Here is a 23506-nt window from a genome sequence, read left to right as displayed (position 1 = left end):
TCAGAACCATACCCCTTGTGGCCCTAATCTACTTAAAGGACACATGGCTAGGCCTGTAATGGAAGGAGCACCTGTTGGATTTCAGGGTACAACGGAATAAATTCCAGGCCCCATTGCCCACTTATAGAGCCATTGAGCGTCCAAAACGATAAAGAACCCCCACAAATCACCCCATTTTAAAAACTAGACCCCTTAACGAATTCATCTAGGGGTGTATTGCATATTTTGAGCCCACAGTATTTGAATAAATCTAAGCAAAGCAGAAGGAAAAAATTACCATTTTCATTTTTTTTGCAATTTTGTCAATTTAAAAACAGGTTTTTTTGTACAGTGTACATAGGAATGAAGACCTTCACCCCGAAATGGATACCACCATTTGTCCCGTGTTCAAAAACATATCCATTCTGGCCCTAATCTACTTACAGGAAACATGGCTACGCCTGTAATGGAAGGAGCACCTATTGGATTTCAGGGTACAACGGAATAAATTCCAGGCCCCATTGCCCACTTATAGAGCCATTGAGCATCCAAAACGATAAAGAACCCCCACAAATGACCCCATTTTAAAAACTAGACCCCTTAACAAATTCATCTAGGGGTGTATTGCGTATTTTGACCCCACAGTATTTGAATAAATCTAAGCAAAGCAGAAGGAAAAAATTTCGATTTTCATTTTTTTGGCAGTTTTGTCAATTTAAAAACTGTCTTTTTTGTACAGTGTACATAGGAATGAAGACGTTCACCCCAAAATGGATACCCCCGTTTGTTCCGTGTTCAAAAACATACCCATTGTGGCCCTAATCTACTTACAGGAAACATGGCAAGGCCTATAATGGAGGGAACACCCGTTGGATTGCAGGGCCCAACTGAATAAATTTCAGGACCCATTGCCCACTAGTACGGAATAAAAATTGACACCTTAAAAGAATTCCCCCCCCCCCCCTCCACCATTTTCGGTGTTCTCCAAATCTTAGATAAAAGTAATAATTGTGTAATCCAATGCGATTGATCTGCGTATTACCGCGGATCAGACGCATGCCGAATCCGTAATTCCTATCCGGTCATGTGAGACCGGCCAAAGGTAGATCGCTACCTTTTTTTCACGTGTCCGGGGACCGCTCAACGAGGACACCGGTCACTGCTCCAGGCTCTCTGCGACCGTTGGTCGCTGGGAGCAAGGAGATTTTAAATTTCTTGGGCTCCCCGACTCCTGCACCTGTGTCCGGTGTTTTGCCGGCGGTCGCATGCGCAGAATCCGGGAAAGTTCACGAAAGAAGATTGCGTTGGGGTGCAAATACGGAGGCCTCCGGTAAAAAGTTTCATCTCCTCTCACCGATCGCATCGGTGAGGGGAGATGAACCTTCACTTTTTTTTACTTTTACGTGATCGCCATTATCCATTGGATAACGGCGAACACGTGATCAGGAACCGCTCACCGCGGCTCTCCGTGAAATCTCCAGGCTCTCGGCTAAGTTTTGTAGCCAGGAGCAGGGAGATTTTAAATTACCACAGCTTTTGCGCATGCGCCTGCCATATTGGCGACAGGAGCGTGCGCAGAAGCTGGGGTAAGGTCCGTGGATAAATCTGCGGGCCTTAGGTACGTCATTTCATCCTCCCTCACAGATATGATCCGTGGGGGGAGATGAAACGCAAGTTTTTTTTACTTTTTAAAACTTTTTTTAACTTTTTTTTTAACTTTTTGCACTTTTTTTTTTTACTTTTTACCGCTTTTTTATTTTATTTTTTTACTTTTTGCACTTTTTTTTTACTTTACATGATCACTGTCATCCATTGGATAACAGTGATCATGTCCCTTGTGACATCCCTCTGCTCCTGGCTACACATGGCAGCCAGGAGCAGAGGAATTTTGAATTTCCCGAGGCTCGAGCCCCTCTGTGCACGCGCCCGATGCCAATCATCGGGCGCGCATGCGCAGACGGGGATTTTGGGTCCCGGGACATCGCAGAGGACCGGGGGTGAGTATTTTCACCTCCCCTCATGGATCCGATTCATGAGGGGAGGTGAAACTTTACTTTTTTTTTACTTTTCCAATTTTTTCGCGATCGCCGCTATCCAATGGATAGCGGCGATCGCGGGCCACACCTCCTGGTTCTCGGCTACCTTCAGGAGCTGGGAGCCAGGAGATTTTAAATTTGCCGGGGGCTCCCGGGCTTCTGCGCATGCGCGTGACGTCATCGTCTGGCGCGCATGCGCAGAAGGCCGCCGGCGGGTCCGGGAGGACCAGATCTCCGGGGGACACCGCCGACAAGCCGGGTGAGTATTTTCAGCTGCCCTGAAGGATCCGATCCATATCTTCATTTTTTCACAGTTTTATTTACTTTTTTGCGATCGGCACTTGGATAGCGCCGATCGCAATACCGGGGGGGACTGCCCGCATCCTGGGATTACAGCTCCATGCTGTCGGCTACCTGCGGGCACCGACAGCATGGAGCTGTCACGTCCTCAGGCAAGTGGGCATTAATCCAAAGAGGATGCATAAAACTACGTCCTCTAGGATTAAAGCCCACTTGCTGAGGGGGTTAAACACTAACTGTTCAATTATTTTCATTCACTTACACAGTGAATGTGAATGACTGAACGATTTAGCAAGTGAATGATTTATCTACCTGTATAAACAGGCTGAACGAGTGATCGAGCGAACTCTAACATCGTTTGCCTGTTTGAACGATAAATCATTTGCTGTAAGAGCACCTTTATATAACAATCAGAGCACATTTTATTAGGAATCAATGCACAAAGCCATGCAATTTCAATGGATTCACTTACTTTTTCTTGCAGCTGTGGGTGTAAAGTTGCATTTGCTATTAACGGTTAAACTTCACTTTAATGAGAACCGATCTTTTTTTTTATTTTCAGTAAGGTCTTTAGCATGTGTTCTTATATGCCCTTGCCCTTCTGTATTCTTATTCTTCTCGCCTTGGACCTGAGAATGACGTGTGCCGCCACTTCTCATGGTGTATGGAAAATTACAATGCTTTATCAGATATCCCTTCTCTGACACCGAGCAGGAATCAGCAGCAGCTTACCATTTCTATATCATATTATAATCTCTATGACGGTAATCTCTCTTTAGTATTATTGTAAAACTGAGGCCAAGATTTGTGCGGAAAAATACAAAACATTGGAAGCTTCCTTGACATCATTTCATGCCTTTGATTTTTTTGTTGGATTGATTCAAGAATTAGCATTTCTTTGGCTAAGATGAATACGCCACAGTTACATTAAATGAAATACAGCTTCTTCAGGCTAGCCTCAGATAGGCGTTTGTATTACAGCTGGATACAACGTGACTGTTCTTGTATTCACATTGTTATATTTATGTTCAGACATATGCAAATCTATCATATGGTTTGGAAGAAATACGAGCCGCACATCTGCATAACCGTAGGTCTGTGACTAATTCAATTTATTTAAATTGAAAAGTGAATATTTAAGCAGTGCGAACACATACTGAAGACTGAATTGTCCTCGATTGCTGCAGACACAGTGGATACACTGAAAATCATTTCACAACACCAACATCTGTTTCTATTGTAGAATCACTCTTTATTACTCTGTTTGGTGATTTCCTTCTGCAGGGAACTTTAAAGAGAGAACTTTATACAGTTTTTGAAGTTTGCTTAGAAACTTAAAGGGGAGCTCCATTTTTGAAACATTACTGAGTTTTCCCAAAAATAAGACCCTGTTTTATATTAATTTTTGCCCCAAAAGAGGCACAGGGTCCTATTTTCTGGGGTTGTCTTATACTCACCTAGCAGGCACCGTTCGGGTCCCTCCAGCTGGTCCACAACGCCGCTGGAGCATCTCCTGCTGGTCACGGGGCTTGAATACCCTACGTCCAGCAAGCGATTGCTCTGATTGGTTCACGAGCACCAACTCAGCCTATCAAAGCCGGTGCTCGATGAACTAATCACAGCCATTCAATGATATCATTCAATGAATGGCTGTGATTGGTTCATCAAGCGCTGACTCGGATTGGCTCAAGCGGCACTCCTGAACCAATCAGAGTAATCGCTTCCTGGAGGCGAGCTATCCAAGCCCCGTCAAGAGATACTCCATTGACATTTAGGGCTACACGAAAGCCTGCCGGAGCACTGCAGCCCAGTAGGAGGGACGCAGATGGCGCCCGCTAGTTGAGTATTGCTTTTTTAATGGGTAAACACAGTAGCAGCTCTCTAATCAGTGATCTTTGTTCAATTAAGACATCATTGCTCCGGTGCCTAGGATGGAAACAAATGATAGGCTTGTTCTGGGTTGCTGTTAGACATGTTTATCCTTGGTGTCACGGCATGCTGGGCGCAACACTGCCCCATGATGCGGAAGCATGCCTGGGCTGATGTCATAACATCAGGCCTGCCTATGTGACAACTATGTCAGCGGCGATGTGCAAATATTGATCATCTGCTGTGAGGCCTGATTGGTTGTCAGGGAGGTCATTTTCCCAGGTAGTCAATCAGCCTTTATTGCAGTATATGAATTCCAGCCCTTCCTCTCAGAGACCACCGAATATTCCATGCATGGTGGAGTTCTTCTCCGTTCCACGGCCTTTGGGTTCTATTCCTGCCTCAGATATGTCCCTGGGGTTTATTACTTATTATCTGGTCTGGTTCATCTGCTACTTGGCACAGTCATTATTATTTATATTTACATTTGTCAATATTTATGCCTTTATTATCTAGGGACAGACTAGGCAGCTCCAAGTTCTTGACATAGGGCTGCCCATGTCAGGGCGATTGCTACGCTTTCAGGCAAGGTTTTCCATATTAGTGTGATAGAGGAATATTTCCCTTTCTGAGTTATAGTATTTATAATTATGTTCTCTGAGTTATTTATTATACGTGTATTTGTCCTCTTGGCCAATTATTACATCTGATCCATACGAGGTGTTTTGTCATCCAGCTCAGACATAACAGTTCTTTTTTTTCATTCTACCTTCAATTACTGATTGTAATGAATTCTCTGCTTTGCAGATTTGATCTGGAATGTGATATGTTGTTTTGCCAACCCAGCCCTCCCCATAGTACTTTTTTGTTATTTAAAGAAAAGAAGAATGCTGTAGGCGCCATTAACATGGCATCTACTCTAAACTATAACTGCATACATACGTAACATGATAGCCAGCTCAAAGATAAAATAATGGGTAGCAATATTAAGAGTTGTCTATGAGAAATCCAGCCAACATTACCAAGAAAGGGCCCATATGTGGACTGGCAAGTGAGTGGAGCATGACATAGCAATGTGATTCTACTTAGTGTGCTTTGGCAGTATGCAGCTGTTATCGCAGGCTGACTAGTTTTATATTGTCATGGAATATAAAGTGTTAAGTTTCAGAATGCAGTAAGTGTATGTTTCTTACCTTGTATTGGACTATTGACCCTTAAATAGAAGACTTAGGGCTCCAACCCACTTGCGTTTTTTTCACGCGTTATAGCTTGCCTTTTTTTCAAGCTATATTGCTGCTTTTTTTCCCCGCGATTGTCAATGGGACTTTCTAATGTTAAAAACACACCAACTTGCAAAGCGTTTTTAACATTAGAAAGTCCCATTGACAATCGCGTGAAAAAAACCCAGCAATATAGCATGAAAAAAGGCAAGCTATAACGCATGAAAAAAACGCAAGTATGCAGGAGCCCATATAGCATGAAAAAAAGACAAGCTATAATGCGTTAAAAAAAACGCAAGTGGGTTGGAGCCCTAAAACCTATGCTTTGTAGTGTCAGGAACTAGGATTTTAAGATAAGAAGTCAATAGACAAATTAAATAAGGCTAAGCTATGTTAACAGAGAAGACACACAACTAGACGACCCTTAAGAGCTTTGAGAATATTTGGTAGATGTCAATAAGTCTTGTGATCAATAAGTATTTTCACATTTGTAACAGTAAGCTACGTAACACTAATCTTTGTACCAAGCAACATTTGGATATGCCCATTCTTTCTGTATAAGAGTTGGCAATGTATAAAGTATAAAGTAGAATTCATTGATTCTCACTGGAGGTGTCTTGACATAACATGGAGTGATTTCATGCTATTGATAGATAATGCTAGCAAAATCTCCTCATCACGGGCTTCCATATTTACCAATTTGGCACCTGGCAACGAGGTCATCAGATCGGTACCGGTGTGGTCCGATAACAATATCCTCTACCCACATCAAGCTGCCCTGACTATACTGTACAGAATTTCTTTATCTCATGACTTCCACATACGTCCAGTAAAGTCCTTCGCAGACACAACCATATTGCAAACTGTACTGCACTTTGGGAGCTTCAGGATTGTGTGCAAAATATTTCAGTATATTTACTCCTAGATACACCAGTTGGGAATTTTGTGTGTCCCGATCACATACTATCTGCTGTTTTTGCTCACTTCATATTGATGTGCCTTCTTCGTCCTGATGTTTGTACATGCCAGTGTTCCCATCTACCCATCATCAACCCTGACCTTCCAACTGCAATCCAGTCTTAGAAGCCCACTGCTTCAGAGTAACATTTGACTTAACCCTTCTTACAAACAATACATTCAGGTATTCAAGGGTGATATGTTCTTGGCTTTCTAATCTTCACTTGTTTCACATCAATGAAAGTTATATAATTTGAAATCTCAATCTAGACAATACTTTGTGAGCAAATTTTGGTGTGATCTAATGTGTAATTCTTATATTTTACAGGGTTGAAAACAAAATGTTAGAGTCTCCATCATTCTACTGTAAAGTAGAGCAGAGCAGTGATGTAATTCGTGTTTCTAAAGGACATGTTGGCCAAAAACATTCACGATGAAATGGAACAAACAGGCAACAAGTGCCTTTCGCACTCCACAGTGAAAAATTGGGTTGACTAATTTAAAACCATTCACTTCAACACCCACAATGAAGACCATTCCATTCCAGAAACTGTACACCAAGACATGATTCTGGAAAGAGTTGGGTCCATAATTCATGATCATATAGAATGAGGGAGATGGCGGCCAAGTGGATCCCAATGTTTGTCAGCCAGCCAAAAGCATAAATGAGTGCAAACCTCCTGGGGAGTTTTACAGCATTTTTGATAGGATGCTGATGCTTTCCTGTCTCAACTGGTAATGATGGATGAGCCGTGAATTTTTATGTATGATCCTAAGTCAAAAAAGCAGTTAAAAGAATTTAGACACTAGGTTTCCCCACATCCAAAGAAGTTCACAGTGCAGAAGTTGTCATCCAAGGTGAGGGCATCTGTCTTCTGGGATAAAGATGGGATGCTGCTTGTGGACTACCTTCCAAGGGGGTCTACTATCATGGCCATGTATTACCCAACACTTCTGGATAAATTAAAGGAGGCATTGAATCTAAAAGACAGTTGACCGAAGTTTTTGTGCTCTTGCATAACAATGGCTCTTCGCACACAGTGGCCATAGCCTGGAGCAAACTAGCTGACCTGACTTTGAGGTGCTGGATTATCCTCCTTATTTGCCTGATCTGGCACCCCTGGACATCTGTTTTCTAATTTGAAGAAACACCTCAAGGGAACCAAATTTACCTCTATTTCTGATGCAATTGCAGGGGCTGATCCCTGGTTTGCTGCACAACCAAAGGAATTCATTTTTGATGGGTTAAAGAAGTTGTAACACTGCAGTTAGAACTGCATTGCTATCCAAGGAGACTATATAAAATAACAGTGAAATTCCATAGCTTTATGTCAATATTTGTGGTCACAGACGTATCAGCACTCCTTCTACTTACCACATATTCTCATTTACAACTTAAAATATATCTAATTCTCTCCCAACCACTCCATGTAAATTAACAGGCTAGCAGGCTGGGCCTTCTGCCTGCAGCCATTAATTTATGATGAGTTTGATGGTGCTGTTTGTTACCATGCATAGCACCATCAGCAGGATTGGGTTTTCACAGTGATCGCTTGATCCTGTAGTGTGCCTGGGAACTGAAATCATCAGTTCACTTTCTAAAAGAACCCCAATCACAATGCGCCTGTTGAGCACTTTGTTCCCAAATGTACAAGTATTGTTTCCAAACTTGCATGGTTTTTAGTGATTACTGTGACACCAGTTATGACATCATAGGGATTCCTTCTGCTGATTGGAGGCATAAAGATAAGATAAAATGTGCATCCTCTCTGTAGATCACAGCTAACAGTGATCTAATGGAATGTTATCATTAGACTACTGTTTATCAGTGATCCCTATGTGTGGACAGCAGGTAACACAAGGATAATGTCCTCCCTACTAACCCATGACCCAGAGTAAAAAAACAAATGTTAATTATTAAATATAGTAAAACATTAAAATAGATAAAAGAAACTTAAATGAGAAAAAAAATAAAAACCATTAACTGCTAACCTCCTGCTAAAAATGTTCACACCCCCAAACCTATACACCAATTTTAGTCTGATGGTACAGGCAAATTTGTTTTGCATCAGTGCCAAGTGCTCATGCATTATTATGTTCCTATCATGCAGAATGTCTGTTACTCAAAACGTACAATAATTACCCCAACGCCAATTTTAATTATTTCGACCCAATCCCATCTGCTTTTGAACCTTTACTAAAAAAAAAATCTGTTCTTGAATGATCATTCACATATTGAGGCTACGGTAAAGCTAAGGGAGGGAGATACGTTAAACATCTCAACAGGGTTTTTATTTTTCCATGCTAGGATGACATCATACATTACACAATGTTCACTTATGATATTGTTATTCACAGGAGAATTAGAGGAAGATTTGGGGGATGTAAATATTATTAACTAAACAAACTACCTTAAAACATAGCATGAGAAAATTACCATTTTTCCTTAAAATATATCTACAGGAAGAAGACGGACGCACTTTAGGACGGACGACTCCCCGCAGCGTCGAAGAAAGAACATGTTCTTTCTTCCAGCACTGCAGAGAGACGTCCGTCCTGAAGTGCAGCCGATGCGCCCATGTGACTAAGCCCTTACCTTGGTTAATTATTCCTTTTTGTCTGAAACTGCATTTTTCTCCTCAGATGGTCATGTGATCTCAGTTCTGACCAGCTCAGATTTATTTGGGGTTATGTGTTCAGTTTCCAGTCAGTTTCTCAGTCTGTGTTATGCTATTACATGGGTCAATCACAGAAACTGCCTATAAGGAGACTCTTAGCACAGTTACTGGTAATGTTCACACAGCTCCTGTCACACAGGTATAATAGAGGAGATCACAGCTCATCCTCCTGACTGTCACACAGGTATAATAGAGAAGATCACAGCTCCTCCTTCTGACTGTATGCATTGGCCAAATGCACATGGCCATCTCAGATTCCGCATGCAGAATCTGACCCGGTGCCTGTCTGGTGACTCTTGTAGACCCCTGCGGACCTGTCTCGATAATTCCTCATTTGTGCTGTGGATGTGCCGGTGTCACACTGGTGCACATGCGCAGTATAGATGACGCCATGGTCCAGTCGCAGTGAGAGCTGCGGACGGGTCGCAGATAGGACAGCTTCCATTGAAGTCAATGGAACACGTGATGAAATAGAACATGCTGTGATTTTCCCTCTGTGAGCGGAAATTGCAAGTGATTTCCGCTCGTGGATAAGGAAAAGCGATTTTTTTATAGCATGTCTATGGGCAGTATTTGCTGTGGAATCCAGAGGCAGATGCCCTCTCCGAATTCCGCAATGCAAATACACCCGTGTGCATTGGGCCTTATAGTATGTAGCTTATTTAGGTGACTATAGAATATAGATGGTAATGGCAGTGTTGCAGAGATGGTACAGGCTGTTACTGATGATGTAATGCTGTGCTCATGCATCATGGAATTCATATGGAAGTGAAAGCGGCATCAAGATGATGCTTGATAAGCATTAGACAGGAGGCTGCACTGCATAGAAGTCAATGCAATATACGTAGGAGACCTCCATAGTGTGACAAGCAATTAGGTGAGGGGGCAGGAATGGAAAAATGTGTTTTCGCCTGTGGTCTTTCCTTTAAGATTACTACACCCTGCCATGTTTGTTTATTTGCTATTTCAACAATGCCAAGTGAAGTAGGGATTACATTCCTAGAAACCAGACTGATAACAATAGTTGATGTTTCCACAGAGTAAAAGCAGAGTAAAGTTCAGCCATAGAAAACACTTCAGAAATAAAGGAGCATAATGAGAGTTGCAATCATGACTTTTCACAGGGATCATATATTGTTACATCTTTCTTTGCTTCCTTACCGGCTTCAATGCATTCTGGAGTTAAACAATAGCGTTCCTTGTGAAAGTTAATAAGTCCTTGAGTGACTGTTAAAAAATAAGAAGACAGATTTGCATTAGTTATCACATGATGACAGCGAGTGCTGCATTTTGTAAAATACAAATACCTGCTTTGTGCACAGAACAGTAAAGCGAGGAACATTCCCTTTTATGGTGATGACCATAGATACCACAATCTGGTTCCCCAATATTGCATACAGATGTTTCTAATGTTCAGTTCGCCGTTTCTTGGCGCTATCATTTACCTTGTGTTCTTTTTAATAACAATTATTTACTTGACTTTAAAAAAAGAGATTTATTGAACAAGTGAATAAAGCATAGGGAATCCTGATAAGTGTGCCAAACAAGGCTGTATGCAAAATTTCACGTCAGAGATTCATGGTAAATTCATGGTAAATTAAGTTGATAATATGTAGCGCGCCGCTGAATCCTAGACTAATGTACAGAGTCATCAAGCAAGGGCATTTAATGACATTTCAACAGCATAATTTAAAGAGGTTTTCTGGAACAAGAAAAAAAAATTAAGAGCAGGGAATAGTGTAAAATAAAGTAATATTCAAATGAGGAAGATGGAGCAATACCTCTGCATCGCCACCTATTGGAAGGCAGCATTCCTTCAAATCAATGCTTGACCCTTTATACAGGTCTGTAGAGCAATGATTGGGAATTTAAAACCAATCATTGCTCTATAGACCAATATAAAGGGTCAAGCATTGATTTGAAGGAATGCTGCCTTCCAATAGGTGGCGATGCAGAGGTATTGCTCCATCTTCCTTATTTGCTTATTACCCAGAGGAGCATGGATGGCCTTATAAGTCTCCTCACTCACCTTTTTCGTGCTCTCCCTACGGAGTGATGTTACCCGTCCCGATAAAGAAATATGGCATACTATCCACTTTAGGTGGCCTCTTGATCCATGCAGGAGACACAATGCCCGCGTGTCCGATCCTGGAAGAAGCTGCAGTGGTTATGTGCCATTCATTGTACATGGGACCACTCAACCAATCACAGGGTCCAGTGATCACATGCTATACGTGGCAGCTAAAACCTATGATTGGTTAGGCTGTCATGTGACCACTGCAGCTTCTTCTGGGATTGGAGCAGTGGGAACCAGGGTATCTGTAATGGACCATTAGGGGCACCCAAGGAGGTGAGTATGCCATATTTCCTTATTCTACACATTTCCTAACCCTGTTTCTCTTTCTAAGTCCCAGAAAAGCCTTTTAAAGTAAATATCCATTATAATAGAATCTAGTCTTTTCTTTTTTTCAATAAGTCCAAAATTCTGTATTAATCTGTTAGATTTCTCAATACAATATACTTTTATACAAACCAGGGCCCTGTTTTTTTATCACACAGCTCCAAATTCATAGCGTTAAAGGGGTTTTCACTCAAGATCCTCAATGATCAGCTGATCTTGCAGCCCACTGTCAGTGCAGTGGAACCAGATGTCATCATCAAGGTTGGAGCAGAAAGTCTCCAAGGTAGTTTCGCTACAGTTTAAATCAATGGGAGCTGAACTTCTTGCACTTTCGCTTCTGACACTGGTGGAGAGTCAGACACAGAAGTATAATAGGAGGCAGTGCTCCCATTGATTTCAATGGGAGTGAAGCTGCCTCAGAGACTTCTTGCTCCAACCCTGCTGACGACGTTTGACCCAACTGCACTGACAATCAGCTGATAACCAGGAATAGCAAGTGGTGGGTCCCCAGTGATTAACTATGGATGACCTATCCTGAGGATGGGTCATCAATAGAATTTGCCCGGAAAACCGATTCTCACTCGGGAAAGCCTAGCATTTGACTACATACTGTTCCTACATTGAACTCGATAATACAGTATAATAGCATACAATTAGCTCACTGATCCTGCTTATAGTTGCTCAGCAGTGAACATTTGGCCAGTGTAAATAGCTAATGAGTTGTTAGTAGATGGAGTTGCCTAATTATGTATTTAAGAGGGTGGACCCTCTAATGAAAGTCCATTTTGAAAGGAACGCAAATGAAATTCAGGTGGACTTAAATCTATAGTAAATAACTAAAGTGCTGATCATGTTAAGCTCATTAAATGGAGACTGTCAGTATTTCTGCATCATGAAAAGTGCTGACAGCGTCATGTAGGGTTTAGGGGAGAGGGGAATATATTTACTCGTCTGGACTCTTGTATCAGCAGGGCTGTGAAAATCAACTTTTAAATCTATGCTCGTCACACCGGGAAGTGCTTTGGAGATGGGACCTCTGGCTCAAGTGCTCTGCCATCTGTCCAACTGCTCTGATTGACAGCTGTAGCATCCAATCAGGAGGCCATGTAGAGTCTCCCATGGCCCTGCATATATGGTGCTGACAGCAATTTGGATGATGTAAAATTGCTAACAGACTCCCTTCAAATTATATGTCTTTTTATAGAGATGTTCTGTGGTGATACAGTCCTTGGACATGTTGTTTTCTATAGTTAATGACAGAAAGTTAAGTATAATGTTGGCTTCCACCATATTATGGTACAAGCAATGGGTTCCCCATTTTGTTTCAGAAGATTTGATATATATTTGTTTAGTCTCAGATTACAAGGCAGTTATGGTGATGGTTTAGGTTTGCGTGGGCTTTTTAAAAATATATATTTGTATTTTTATTGTATATGTTTTTAACATCTATGCCCCCTATGTTGGCATATAAGACTTCTGGGGGATATTTACACTCTTTTTTTCCAATTTTCCAGTTTTGCACTGTAACTGGGACATCTGTAGGAGCAGCATTCACAGGAGCCCCACTTACAGGGGAAGACGCCCCCATATAGCGAAAATAGTCATTGGCAGAGCTGGGCTGGGGATTGCTGAGACCCAAGCAGTTCTGCCAGGCCGGGTCCAATACCACTGCCGCTTCTCCTATTCTCTATGTAGTGCTTATTAAGCGCTATGTAGACTGGAAAAGAAAAGGAAGAAATGGTCATAAACTTCTTCTCGAGGTTCCCAACAGCTGAGCCCCTGACCCGCTTCTGCAAGATTGCAGAACAGAAGCTTTAAACCCACACTGTATATTAACAATGTCGCGGGTTTAAAGCGCAGCACCAAATGCCATATATTTACAGCGATTGGTCCGTACTGGGTTAAATCAAAGCCAGAAGTGGATTTAAAAAGAATGGAAAATATAAAGGAAGGACTTATACTTCTTCTTATGGCTGAATCTATTTCTGGCTTTGGCTCAAAAACTCCAAAAAGACAGCAGACTCTTTCAGAAAAAAAACTGTACGTGAAAAGCAAGAATCAGAATAAGTAACAGATGACGGTGTTATGACTTCTACCATGCTAAACAAAGAAAATCAGAAAAAATAAAACAGATCTTCTCATGAGTCAACACTTCAGAGCACATCTGTAAAGGGTTTGTGAGGACAAAAATGGAACATTTACATCACCTAGATTGCTATATTAATAAAAGAGAGATGTGCTGATTTGCAGATTCAGAATGTAGTTTATCTTGTAGTTTGGAGCTGTACTTTTGGCATTTACGACAACAGAGGAAAAATAGAATCCATTGTCTTCACTGGGCAAATGCAACTATTTGGAAATTTGTAGGTAAAATAGCAACATTTCCCAGTTTGCCTCATTTTGTGCCTCATACAAATGTAGTTATTCTTTCAAGAAAAGAAAAACTCCCAGCAATTCTTAGCCATTTTGTTAAAATGGGAATGCTTGGCAATAAGTAGAGTTGGCTTCACCATTGTGACAGGAAGGCAATGGGTTAAGAGTGAGCAATATATTGTTACTCAGCGATGCCAACAATAGGCTCATTTTTATTTTGTTAGGTGCCTAAAACGACTCTGTCACCTACTTTTTTCCCCATAAGCTAAGCTTAGGAGCTAAAAGTTGGTGAACCGCTGAATTTGGGGATGTAAGTGTCATACTTACCTCGCCCGTTGTACCCCTGGTGTCAGGATTGGAAGCCACCTCTCAGTGTATTGAGCAGCTTTGCTGAGTAGTCCATCCATTATAAAATTAGAATGGGACGGCTACTTAGCAGCGCCGTTCAATGCATTGAACGGTGGCTTCCAGTACTGACACCGGGGGGATGACAGGCAAAATAAGTATAACTCAGCAGGTCACCTACTTTCAGCCTATAAGCTTAGCTAATAGGATTAAAAGTAGGTGACAGAGTCTCTTTCAGTGCCCAACAATCGTCACAGTATTAATCATTCAGTGAACGAAGACAGAGCACAAGAGATTGCTTCCCATCTCCACTCATAGTAAACAGGCCAATTGCTGTTTGATTTTTATGCCTACACAAGCGGAATAAAGGCCCATTTAGACCCAACGATTCTCACTTAAAATTCACTCAAAGCCGTCTTTTGAGCGAGAATCGTTGGGTCTAAGAGAGCGGCCTTCCTGCAGTTTTCGTTAACAATTCGCTCATCGTTGCCTTTCAGCAAGCTGAAAGACAACGATGAGTCTTATTAGGACCACGCACTGAGTTCTCAGTGGTATATGGCTGATACTATTGTTTTAGCTGGTATCCCGCTCAGAGAACACAGCTGGAGTATGCAGAAGACAGCGATACAGCTGTGTTCTGTATACCCCCTCGGAGCGCTCACCTGTATATTGGCTGAGTGCTCCGTGAACACAGCAGGAGTATGCAGAAGACAGCGCTCCAGCTGTGTTCTGTATACCCCGCTTGGACGGCGCTCAGCTGTATACTAGCTGAGTGCTCCATGAACACAGCAGACGTATGCAGAAGACAGCGCTCCAGCTGTGTTTTGTATACCAGCTGAGCGCTCAGAGAAGACAACAGCTGTATGCAGAAGATAGCGGTCCCGCTTGTCTTCTGCATGCAGTGTAAGCCTTTATTTACACACTTATGCAAAATGAATGCTCAAAACTGTCAGTCAAATTGCCATTTGAGCGAATTTTGAGCGACCATCTTGCTGTATAAATGCACACAACGATTATAGCTCAAAAGACGGCTTTTGAGCGAATTTTGATCGATAATCGTTGTGTCTAAATGGACCCTAATAAACAAATTATCATTCATTGTTCAGTTGCCGGCAGTGTTCACACTGAATGATTAGCATTCAGTTTTGCACGATCCAGCGGTAAAATGAATGATAATCATTATGTGTAAAATACGTTACAAATCCATATGTGACATATACAGATTTTCTTGCCAATTTTTTACTGTGGAATAACAGCTAAATCTGCAGCAAATATTACAGTGAAAAAAATAATACGTCCTGTGTGGTCCTACCGTTAGGGACCTCTCACACAGGATGGAATATTCCGTAACAACATTGTGGGATATGTTCTCCGGATGAACATTTAATACAAAAATCAGAGGAGCATGGCTGGCCTTATTAATCTCCTCATTCACGTTCTAGGTGCTCTCCTTAAGGAAAAGCAATACCCATACCAACCCACGTCATAGCCTCTCACTAGCCAAGCCAGAGACCTACTCCACACTGATGAGGGGCAAAAAACACAAAACTGCTGTCTGTATTCTGGCATTTGCTTTTCAATTCCCAGTCAGTGTTATAAGGCTTATATAGTCTAATACTGATTTCAGGAATGCTGCCTCCCAATAGGTGGCACTGCAGAGATATTGTACCATCTTCCTTATTTGCATATTTCCCAGAGGAGTGTGGATGGCCTTATAAGTCTTCTCACACAGCTTCTAAGTTCTCTCCTTAAGAAGAAACGATACCCTTCCTGACCTATATGTACCCAGAAAATGTTCAATAAAAACTACACCTCATCACGCAAATAACAAGCCCTCATATGGCCATGTCAACATATGGCTTTTGAATAGTGGAAATAAAAATCCCTGAAAAAAATCGTCATATCCCTAAGCACAAAATAGGCCATATCCTTAAGGGAATCACTATGTGTCACACTTGTCAATAAAGCCTTCTCACGGAACAGCAGCAGCCTATTTTTGCTCTTTTGCACATATCCTTAAGGGGTTAAAGCTGGCAGAAGTGACCATAGAAACTAGAAAGTAACGTCCCTGAAAAATATTCTCCAGTTATACACACATTGAGATACAATCTGAAGGTAGAATAAAAATAAGATACAGAAGTAGTATAATAAGGAGTTTATAGGAGAGAAAGATTGGTTGGACCACATGGGGTGCAATAGTAATCCAAAACTAATCCCAATTGTAAATTTAACGAGCTTTAGTTGAACTCAGAAAACCTTATTGTGGAGGTTATGTTGAGCAGGACGCATTTCCATACATGAAACTTGGCGAACAATGAGGTTCTAATTAAGTAGCCCGGAAATGTCAACCCTTTTATGCTCAGTGTAAAGCCTAGCTTCCCTGTTGAGCATGTTAAATCCAATATCATCATATCAATGACGTGGTAATGCATTTTCTGATGTAAAGGGAACAACCCCACAGGAGAAGGAAGAAAGCCAATTACATCACAATAGTTTGTTATTCTGCGTTTATTGGTGTCATAAGCAGGAGAAACATCAAACCCAAGTCCTTTGAAATCAGAAGGAAACAAATCTAAAGCTCAGCAGTGGACAACTTGCTACATAACTGGTCTTGCTTCATAAAAGTTTACGCAACATTGGAGTCCTAGTGGGAAAAGCACCTTTTGTGCATGCTAAAGTCTAAATAAATAATGAATAATCTGGCTGTGCCGTAATGTAGGATTGATTCATAATTATAAACTTTATAAAGTTTCTGATGCTCCTATCTTTGATAGATTTCATATGATCCCCTGTCTAAAAGATATCCAATTCAATAAGATGTACAGTAATGACACAATAGAGAAATGTGATATATCGCACATTGAAAGATATGTCTATTCACTTGTGCTAAGTGGAAGGAGCTTGTGTGGTCAGTTTGGACCAACAGCTGAATGTTCCTTTGTGATGATCACCAGTGGAAGATTATAGTATGGGCATTTTTCAGACCGCTGGGAATACGAAGCTCCTGGCGGCCCATGCATGTTGAAGCCTTGTTGTGTTTTTTGGCGCAAATCATGGTTAAAACTGTGACAAACAGGTTCCATCTGGTTCACCAGGGGGCCGGTGAGTACTCCGGTGGGCCTATGCAGTATTGCACAATGTTAGTGAGTGATAGTCAGGTGAGAACTGACAGCAACTGAAGCACCCAGGCAGCAGGGTGCAAGAAATAAGTCTGAACTCACTTCCCAAAAAATAAGTAGGTACATCTCTAAACAGTAGTACATAGATTTAAAGGGGTTGTACCAAGACTACAAAGTATCCCCTACAGCACATGAGAGTGCACATTACATTGAGTTTACTGATCAGTTGACCAGAATTTCTCTGACTGCCCATCTCCTACAATTATCCTGGAACAACAGAGAGGTGGAGATTCACATACTGCTACCCTGCTGATTAGACTAGATTAGGAAGTGAGAGAAAGGAAGTAGAGGACAGTGAACTACTGGCAGAATGGCAGGCTTGCGACACGCCCTCTGCCTGAAAGTAGATTGCAAACAACAGTGCAGCAAAAAAAAAAATGGAAAAGACTACCTGAAAATCAGCAGGGAGAACCTGTCATATTTTAGAAAACTTGTTAAAAACTCAGGTATGCTTTAATTGAATATTGTAGAATGTTAAGTACAATTATATTTTCATACATCACACTATACCTCTAAGTATTTCATTAGTCTTAATTTCACTCTACAATAGAGAAGTGCCCCTGTTTACAGAGCCAAGCTATATTAAAAAACAACTAATTTTCATTGAAAAGATTGAGTAGGTTTGCAACTTAAGCCTAGTTTAGACACAATGATTATCGCTCAAAAAATCTTTTGAACGATAATCGTTGTGTGCTTTTCTACAGCGCAAGGTGATCGCTCAAATGTTGAGCGATCACCTTGCACTCCAAGCGGTGGATGCAGAAGACAAGCAGAGACAGTTGTCTTCTGCATCCAGCAGTTTCCTGCTCAGAGCGCCCGGCTGTTATACAGCCGAGTGCTCCGAGCAGGGGATGCAGAACAGAGCTGGACTGCTATGTTGTTCATACCCCGCGTGTCTTCAGAGAGCGGGATACAGCTGAAACAATAGTATCAGCTGTATCCCGCTGTGAATTCCTGATAACTGATCACTGATTTTTCAGCATGCTGAAAGAGAACGATGAGCGACAGCTTAACGAAAACTGCACGATGTCGGTGCAGTTAGACACAACGTTATCACTCAAAAGACGGCTTTGAGCAATTTTTGAGCGAAAATCATTGTGTCTAAAAGGGCCTTAAAGGTTCCCTGAGACTCCTGATGTCAACATAGATTTTCCGGGACCAGAGTGACGGGGACCCTACGCTGGACTAGGGTAGGTATGGACTTCTATCCAGAGAGTATAAGCACTTGAGAGAAATAAACTTACCTTTGAGATATTTTCTAAATATCTCTGATAATTTAGTAAATATACCTAAGGAGAAAATTCTAGAAATTTTGACTTACACAAGTATAAGAAGAATAGAAAATTGTGTAATCAATATTTTTAATAATCCCACTAAACACTAACAGAAAAATATGAATTTTAGCAAGCAATTGACTTTTTGGGATTACCAACACATAGCAAGACCATAAAATGTGGTCTAATGTTAAATCTATGAAGAATTGTTAGATATAAACAAGTAAAACTCTAGAATACGACCATTCACAAGGAAAAGGAACCACCTATATGAGCATCACAATAATGGTAACCAGAACCATCTAGAATAGCTAGTGCTCCATGAGATTTGTTGGGTAGATCCAACTAAAGGAACCTACTACCGGTAACAGTTTAATGTCAGTGGGACTGAAGGTACTCTTACACTGAGCAACTATCATTCATAGTCCGCCAGAAAAGTGGCTGAAGTGTACAAAGGAAGTCAATTGTTTGCTTTTACACAGATCACTTATTTTTCATTAGTTGTTTGCCAACATATCATTCATAGAGGGGATCTCCATGCAAATGTGTTCGCAAGTCATTCAAATATGAACAACTGTGACTTTACGCCAGATAAGTTTTGATCAACCAGTGACTATTTTGTAGATGAGCTGAAACAAAATACATAGCAAGTAGGGAGTGAATCATCATCCATCACTCTGTTGATGGCTGCTTACACAGAACAACTATCATTTGCATTCACTCTTTCCAATGATTTTTCAGATGTCCCATGTAAAGGTATCGTTAGCGAACTATTCTCAATAAATCTATACACTGATTGTAGAGGTTCCATTTTTTTCCCATCTGACCCTATAGTTTGGGCTGCTGTGTACAACCCCTTTATTAAAATTACATGTGCATTTCACATCATTAAATGGCTGTGATTGTTTAATCCAGTGCTGGCCTTCATTGGCTGACGCAGCACTGGATTAACCAATCAGAGCATTAGTTTGCTGGAGGCAGGGTATTCTAGCCCCGCTTCCAAGAAGAAATGCTCTGTCGGCATGGAAGAAGACGCAGCGGCCTGCAGCAGCACCGCAGACCATCGCAAGGACCGGAACACCGGCGGTAGGTGAGTACTAGACCTCTCCTGAGCCACAGCTTGCGAGCTTCTTGACTTGCGAGCAGGTTCGTAACCTGAGTTTTTGCTCTTAGAATCATAGAGTGGTAGAGTTGGAAGGAACCTCCAGGGTCATCGGGTCCAATCCCCTGCTCAGTGCAGGATTTACTAAATCATCCCAGACAGATATTTGTCCAGCCTTTGTTTGAACACTTCACGTGACCTCTTAAATCAGAGCCAAAATTCGGGAGAGAGCCTGCTTGCAACTCAAGAAGTTTGCAAGCTGAGGCACTCGCAAACTGAGGTACCACTGTATATTGCCTGGCAGTATGCTCACAACTCCTCAAACTGGCCCTGAAATAGTTACTATTAACTTGACCTTGTTAAAATGCAGCAGCAAAAAGGCAAACATAATTCTGGGATGTATTAAGAAAAGCATAGAGTCTAGATCACGTGAAGTAATTATTCCCCTCTACTCTTCCTTAGTCAGACCTCATCTGGAATACTGTGTACAGTTCTGGCCACCCCAATTTAAAAAAGACATAGACAAATTGGAGCAAGTTCAGAGAAGAGTTACCAAGATGGTGACCAGTCTGCAAATCATGTCCTATGAAGAATGGTTAAAGGATCTGCAAATATTTAGCTTGCAGAAGAGAAGGCTGAGAGGAGGCTTAATAGCGGTCTACAAATATCTGAAGGGCTGTCACAGTCCAGAGGGATCAGCCCTATCCACATCTGCACAAGGAAAGACTAGAAGCAATTGGCTGAAACTGAAAGGGAGGAGGCACAAATTAGATATTAGACAGTGAGGGTGATCAATGAGTGGAACAGGTTAACCCGGGAAGTGGTGAGTTCTCCTTTATTGGAAGTGTTCAAACAAAGGCTGGACAAATATCTGTTGGGGTTGATTTAGTCTTCCTGTATCGAGCAGGGTATCAGATGTGGTGACTCTGGAGGTCCCTTCCAACCCTACCATTCTACAATTCTAAGAAGTCTCACTGGAAAATACATATAAATTAGGTCCCTTGACAAAAATCTTCAAACAGATACATTTTGCTACATATTTTCCACTAAATACTGGAAAGGTATTTTTTAAAGATTTGCCTTGAAGGTCTTATAATAATTCCATATTACACGTGGTATTTTGGTCTCCTGTATCACTTTGTGTTGCTACCATAGCAAAAAAGATGATGCTGTAACAAATACCAGACACTTGCATACTATATTGTTAAGGATGAAGTAAAGTCTACGCCACCTGCAGCATAATAGTAAATGAATAAGTATCACTATGTAGATTAATAACTGTTGCAATTGCGGGCATGCATATACAATGCAGCAGACCTAACTGTCTGGATGCATCTTAGTAGGTTGCTTCAGGTATTGCATTATCTGAATTCACAATGTGTTATCACAGCTCGAAGAAGAAACTATGCAATAACGTATTCATCTCCACCACTTCTGGATACCCAATAAACTCGTCAGAATTGATATGTTCCTGTAATTAATCTCATGAGAAGATGAAGGGATGAGGTCACAGTGAGCATGTGACATTCATTGAGCAGTGGAGAAATAAAAGGCATTTAGCGGCGTAATGCAATTGTGGTTGGTAATGTGGTTCTGTTGTCTTCTAGTGTGTGAACTTCAGCCTGGCACAGATTCTGCAGAGCAATGCAGAAAGCTCTTGTCATGTGTGGTGCGTTTGATGTGATTTCTGAAGAGCACTTCCTGTCACAAAGCCCGATTATCTGCTACATTACTTCAGATAGGGTCAGTCACGCCTCAGGAGACTGAAAAAATATTTTGACAGGCATAGAATGTGCCACAATAAGGGTCATTCATCACAGACTCCTGCATGCAAAGCAAGGCCAGAAACCTGACACACAAGGGGTCTACTAGAGTTACCACTAGGTACCTGTCTGCGTCACCTACAGTCTAATTTCAACTGGGAAGCGATTCAATCTTTGGGGGCTCCTTTATTCAATCTAGTTTCTATTACATTGTAATATAATATATTTCACTAAACATTGTCTTGCAGGGTATAAAGCCATTATACATTGCTGAATAACATCATAACTCCTTCGTATTCTAGCCATAGCTGTTACATACTGTGCACAGGAATAGTGCTGGCCTTAGGCTAGATGACAGAATTCTTTATGGTGCCCCCTGTCATTAAAAAAAAACATATTTTGCACTAATAGGTAGTATGTTTGTATTCTGTTTGTGCAGAAAGGAGCAAGATAGCAGCATATCCACACCAGAACAGCTCAGAGAATAAATAATGTACCAGAACCAAGGTCATAAGATACACACATGACCAGAACCAAGCTCATAACATAAACCCAGCCCTAGAACCCAGCTCATAGCATAAATACAGCCCCAGAACCAAGCTCATAACATTAGTACAGCCCCAGAACCAAGCTCATAGCATAAATACAGCCCAAGAACTAAGCTCATAATATAAATGTAGCCCCGAACCCAGCGTCTAACATAAATACAGCCCCAGAACCAAACTCATAACATTAGTACAGCCCCAAAACCAAGCTCATAGCATAAATACAGCCCCAGAACCAAGCTCACAGCATAAATACAGCAGCAGAACTAAGCAATTGTATGTGCTTTGGAACATTAGAAGGGAGAAGACAGAATCATGAGGATGATGATTCAGCAGCTGCCAACGGTGGACCTAAAAGAGGTGATTGCCCTCAGCTTTTATCTGTTATGTTGCTGTCATGTTGTGCTCCTGTTGTTCTGTGGGTTTCCAGGAGCACACTTCCACAGGTATGGGATGATTGAGCTGGCTGGATGTGGAGTTCTTCAGTCAGCCAATCACCACCAGCCTGTTGCATATGAATACTAGCCCTCTTTCTAGAAGGCGCTGGTCATTTATTCCTTTTACTATTTTCCTCATTCCCTCTCAGAACCCTGGTGTTTGGAGTCATGCATGTTCTTCTCTGGTGTTGCTTGCTTGTATGAGTTTCTGGGTGGGATTTCCTGTTTGTTGACGTGAACAGCGACATTTTCAACGTCTGTGTAGGTGACTAGACACTTGGTGTGATCAGCTGATCAAGGTGTATGTCCCTTGTCTGTTTGTGAGTGAACTGTGTCATGTTCAGCATGTACAAGTCTAATTACCAAAGGCAAAAAATACTCATAGGTAATATCCCTAAAATTTAATATAAATAGTTTATTTGAAAAAGACAACATCGAATGATATTTAAAATAAATAATAATCTCACTATAGCCCTGATTTTTTTGCTCCTCCTGAGGACGCCGCAAGGTGAAACATGTCAGGTGGCTATAGATCATATTTTAATAGGGTTTTGGTGGTGCTGACTTTGGAAGCTGAGGTTTTTGGAAGCTAGCCATCCAGGCCTATGTTTTAGGGCTCTTTCCCACGAGCGTAGGCATTTTTACATGTGCCCACCGGCACCGTAAAAATGCGTGAATGGGTGCAAAAATCTAATGTTTGTGCGCCCGTTCAGATGGCATGAGCCCCAGCGTATATATGCTGAGGCAACAATGCCGTTGCCTTCTCTTCCCTCCCCCTCACCGGCTCACCTCCTCTCTCCTCCTGTCTGGCTGTTTGCAATGGGAGTGGGTAAGACGGGGCAGAGCTAAGCACCCACCTACTCGCTGCCCCTTGTCCGCAGCCAGCTATGGGAGGGGGGCGGATCGTGGCGGGGCGGAATTTAGCTCTGTCCCGCCTCCTCCTATTGCTAACAGCCAAAGGGGAGGAGAGAGGAGGAGAAAAGAGGGAGGGAGTTTAGCAGTCATGCTGCTAAATTCCCTCCCACCTCCCATTTTCTGGCCGCTGTCA

The 23506-nt window shown here is 41.7% G+C and overlaps 1 protein-coding gene across 1 annotated transcript in view; it reads right to left on the bottom strand.

The window, feature by feature from the left end:
* Positions 1-23506, bottom strand: part of PHEX (phosphate regulating endopeptidase X-linked) — a 200453-nt gene that overhangs the window by 159894 nt on the left and 17053 nt on the right. Inside the window, exon 2 of the mRNA XM_066599795.1 lies at positions 10201-10266. Within this exon, the coding sequence (XP_066455892.1) occupies positions 10201-10266 (66 nt within the window). The remainder of the gene's footprint in view (positions 1-10200; positions 10267-23506) is intronic.

Source organism: Eleutherodactylus coqui, chromosome 4 (genome assembly GCF_035609145.1).
Source record: "Eleutherodactylus coqui strain aEleCoq1 chromosome 4, aEleCoq1.hap1, whole genome shotgun sequence".
Classification (NCBI taxonomy): domain Eukaryota; kingdom Metazoa; phylum Chordata; class Amphibia; order Anura; family Eleutherodactylidae; genus Eleutherodactylus; species Eleutherodactylus coqui.
Note: the sequence above shows the minus strand (reverse complement) of the source record. Positions and strands in the feature narration are given on the sequence as shown.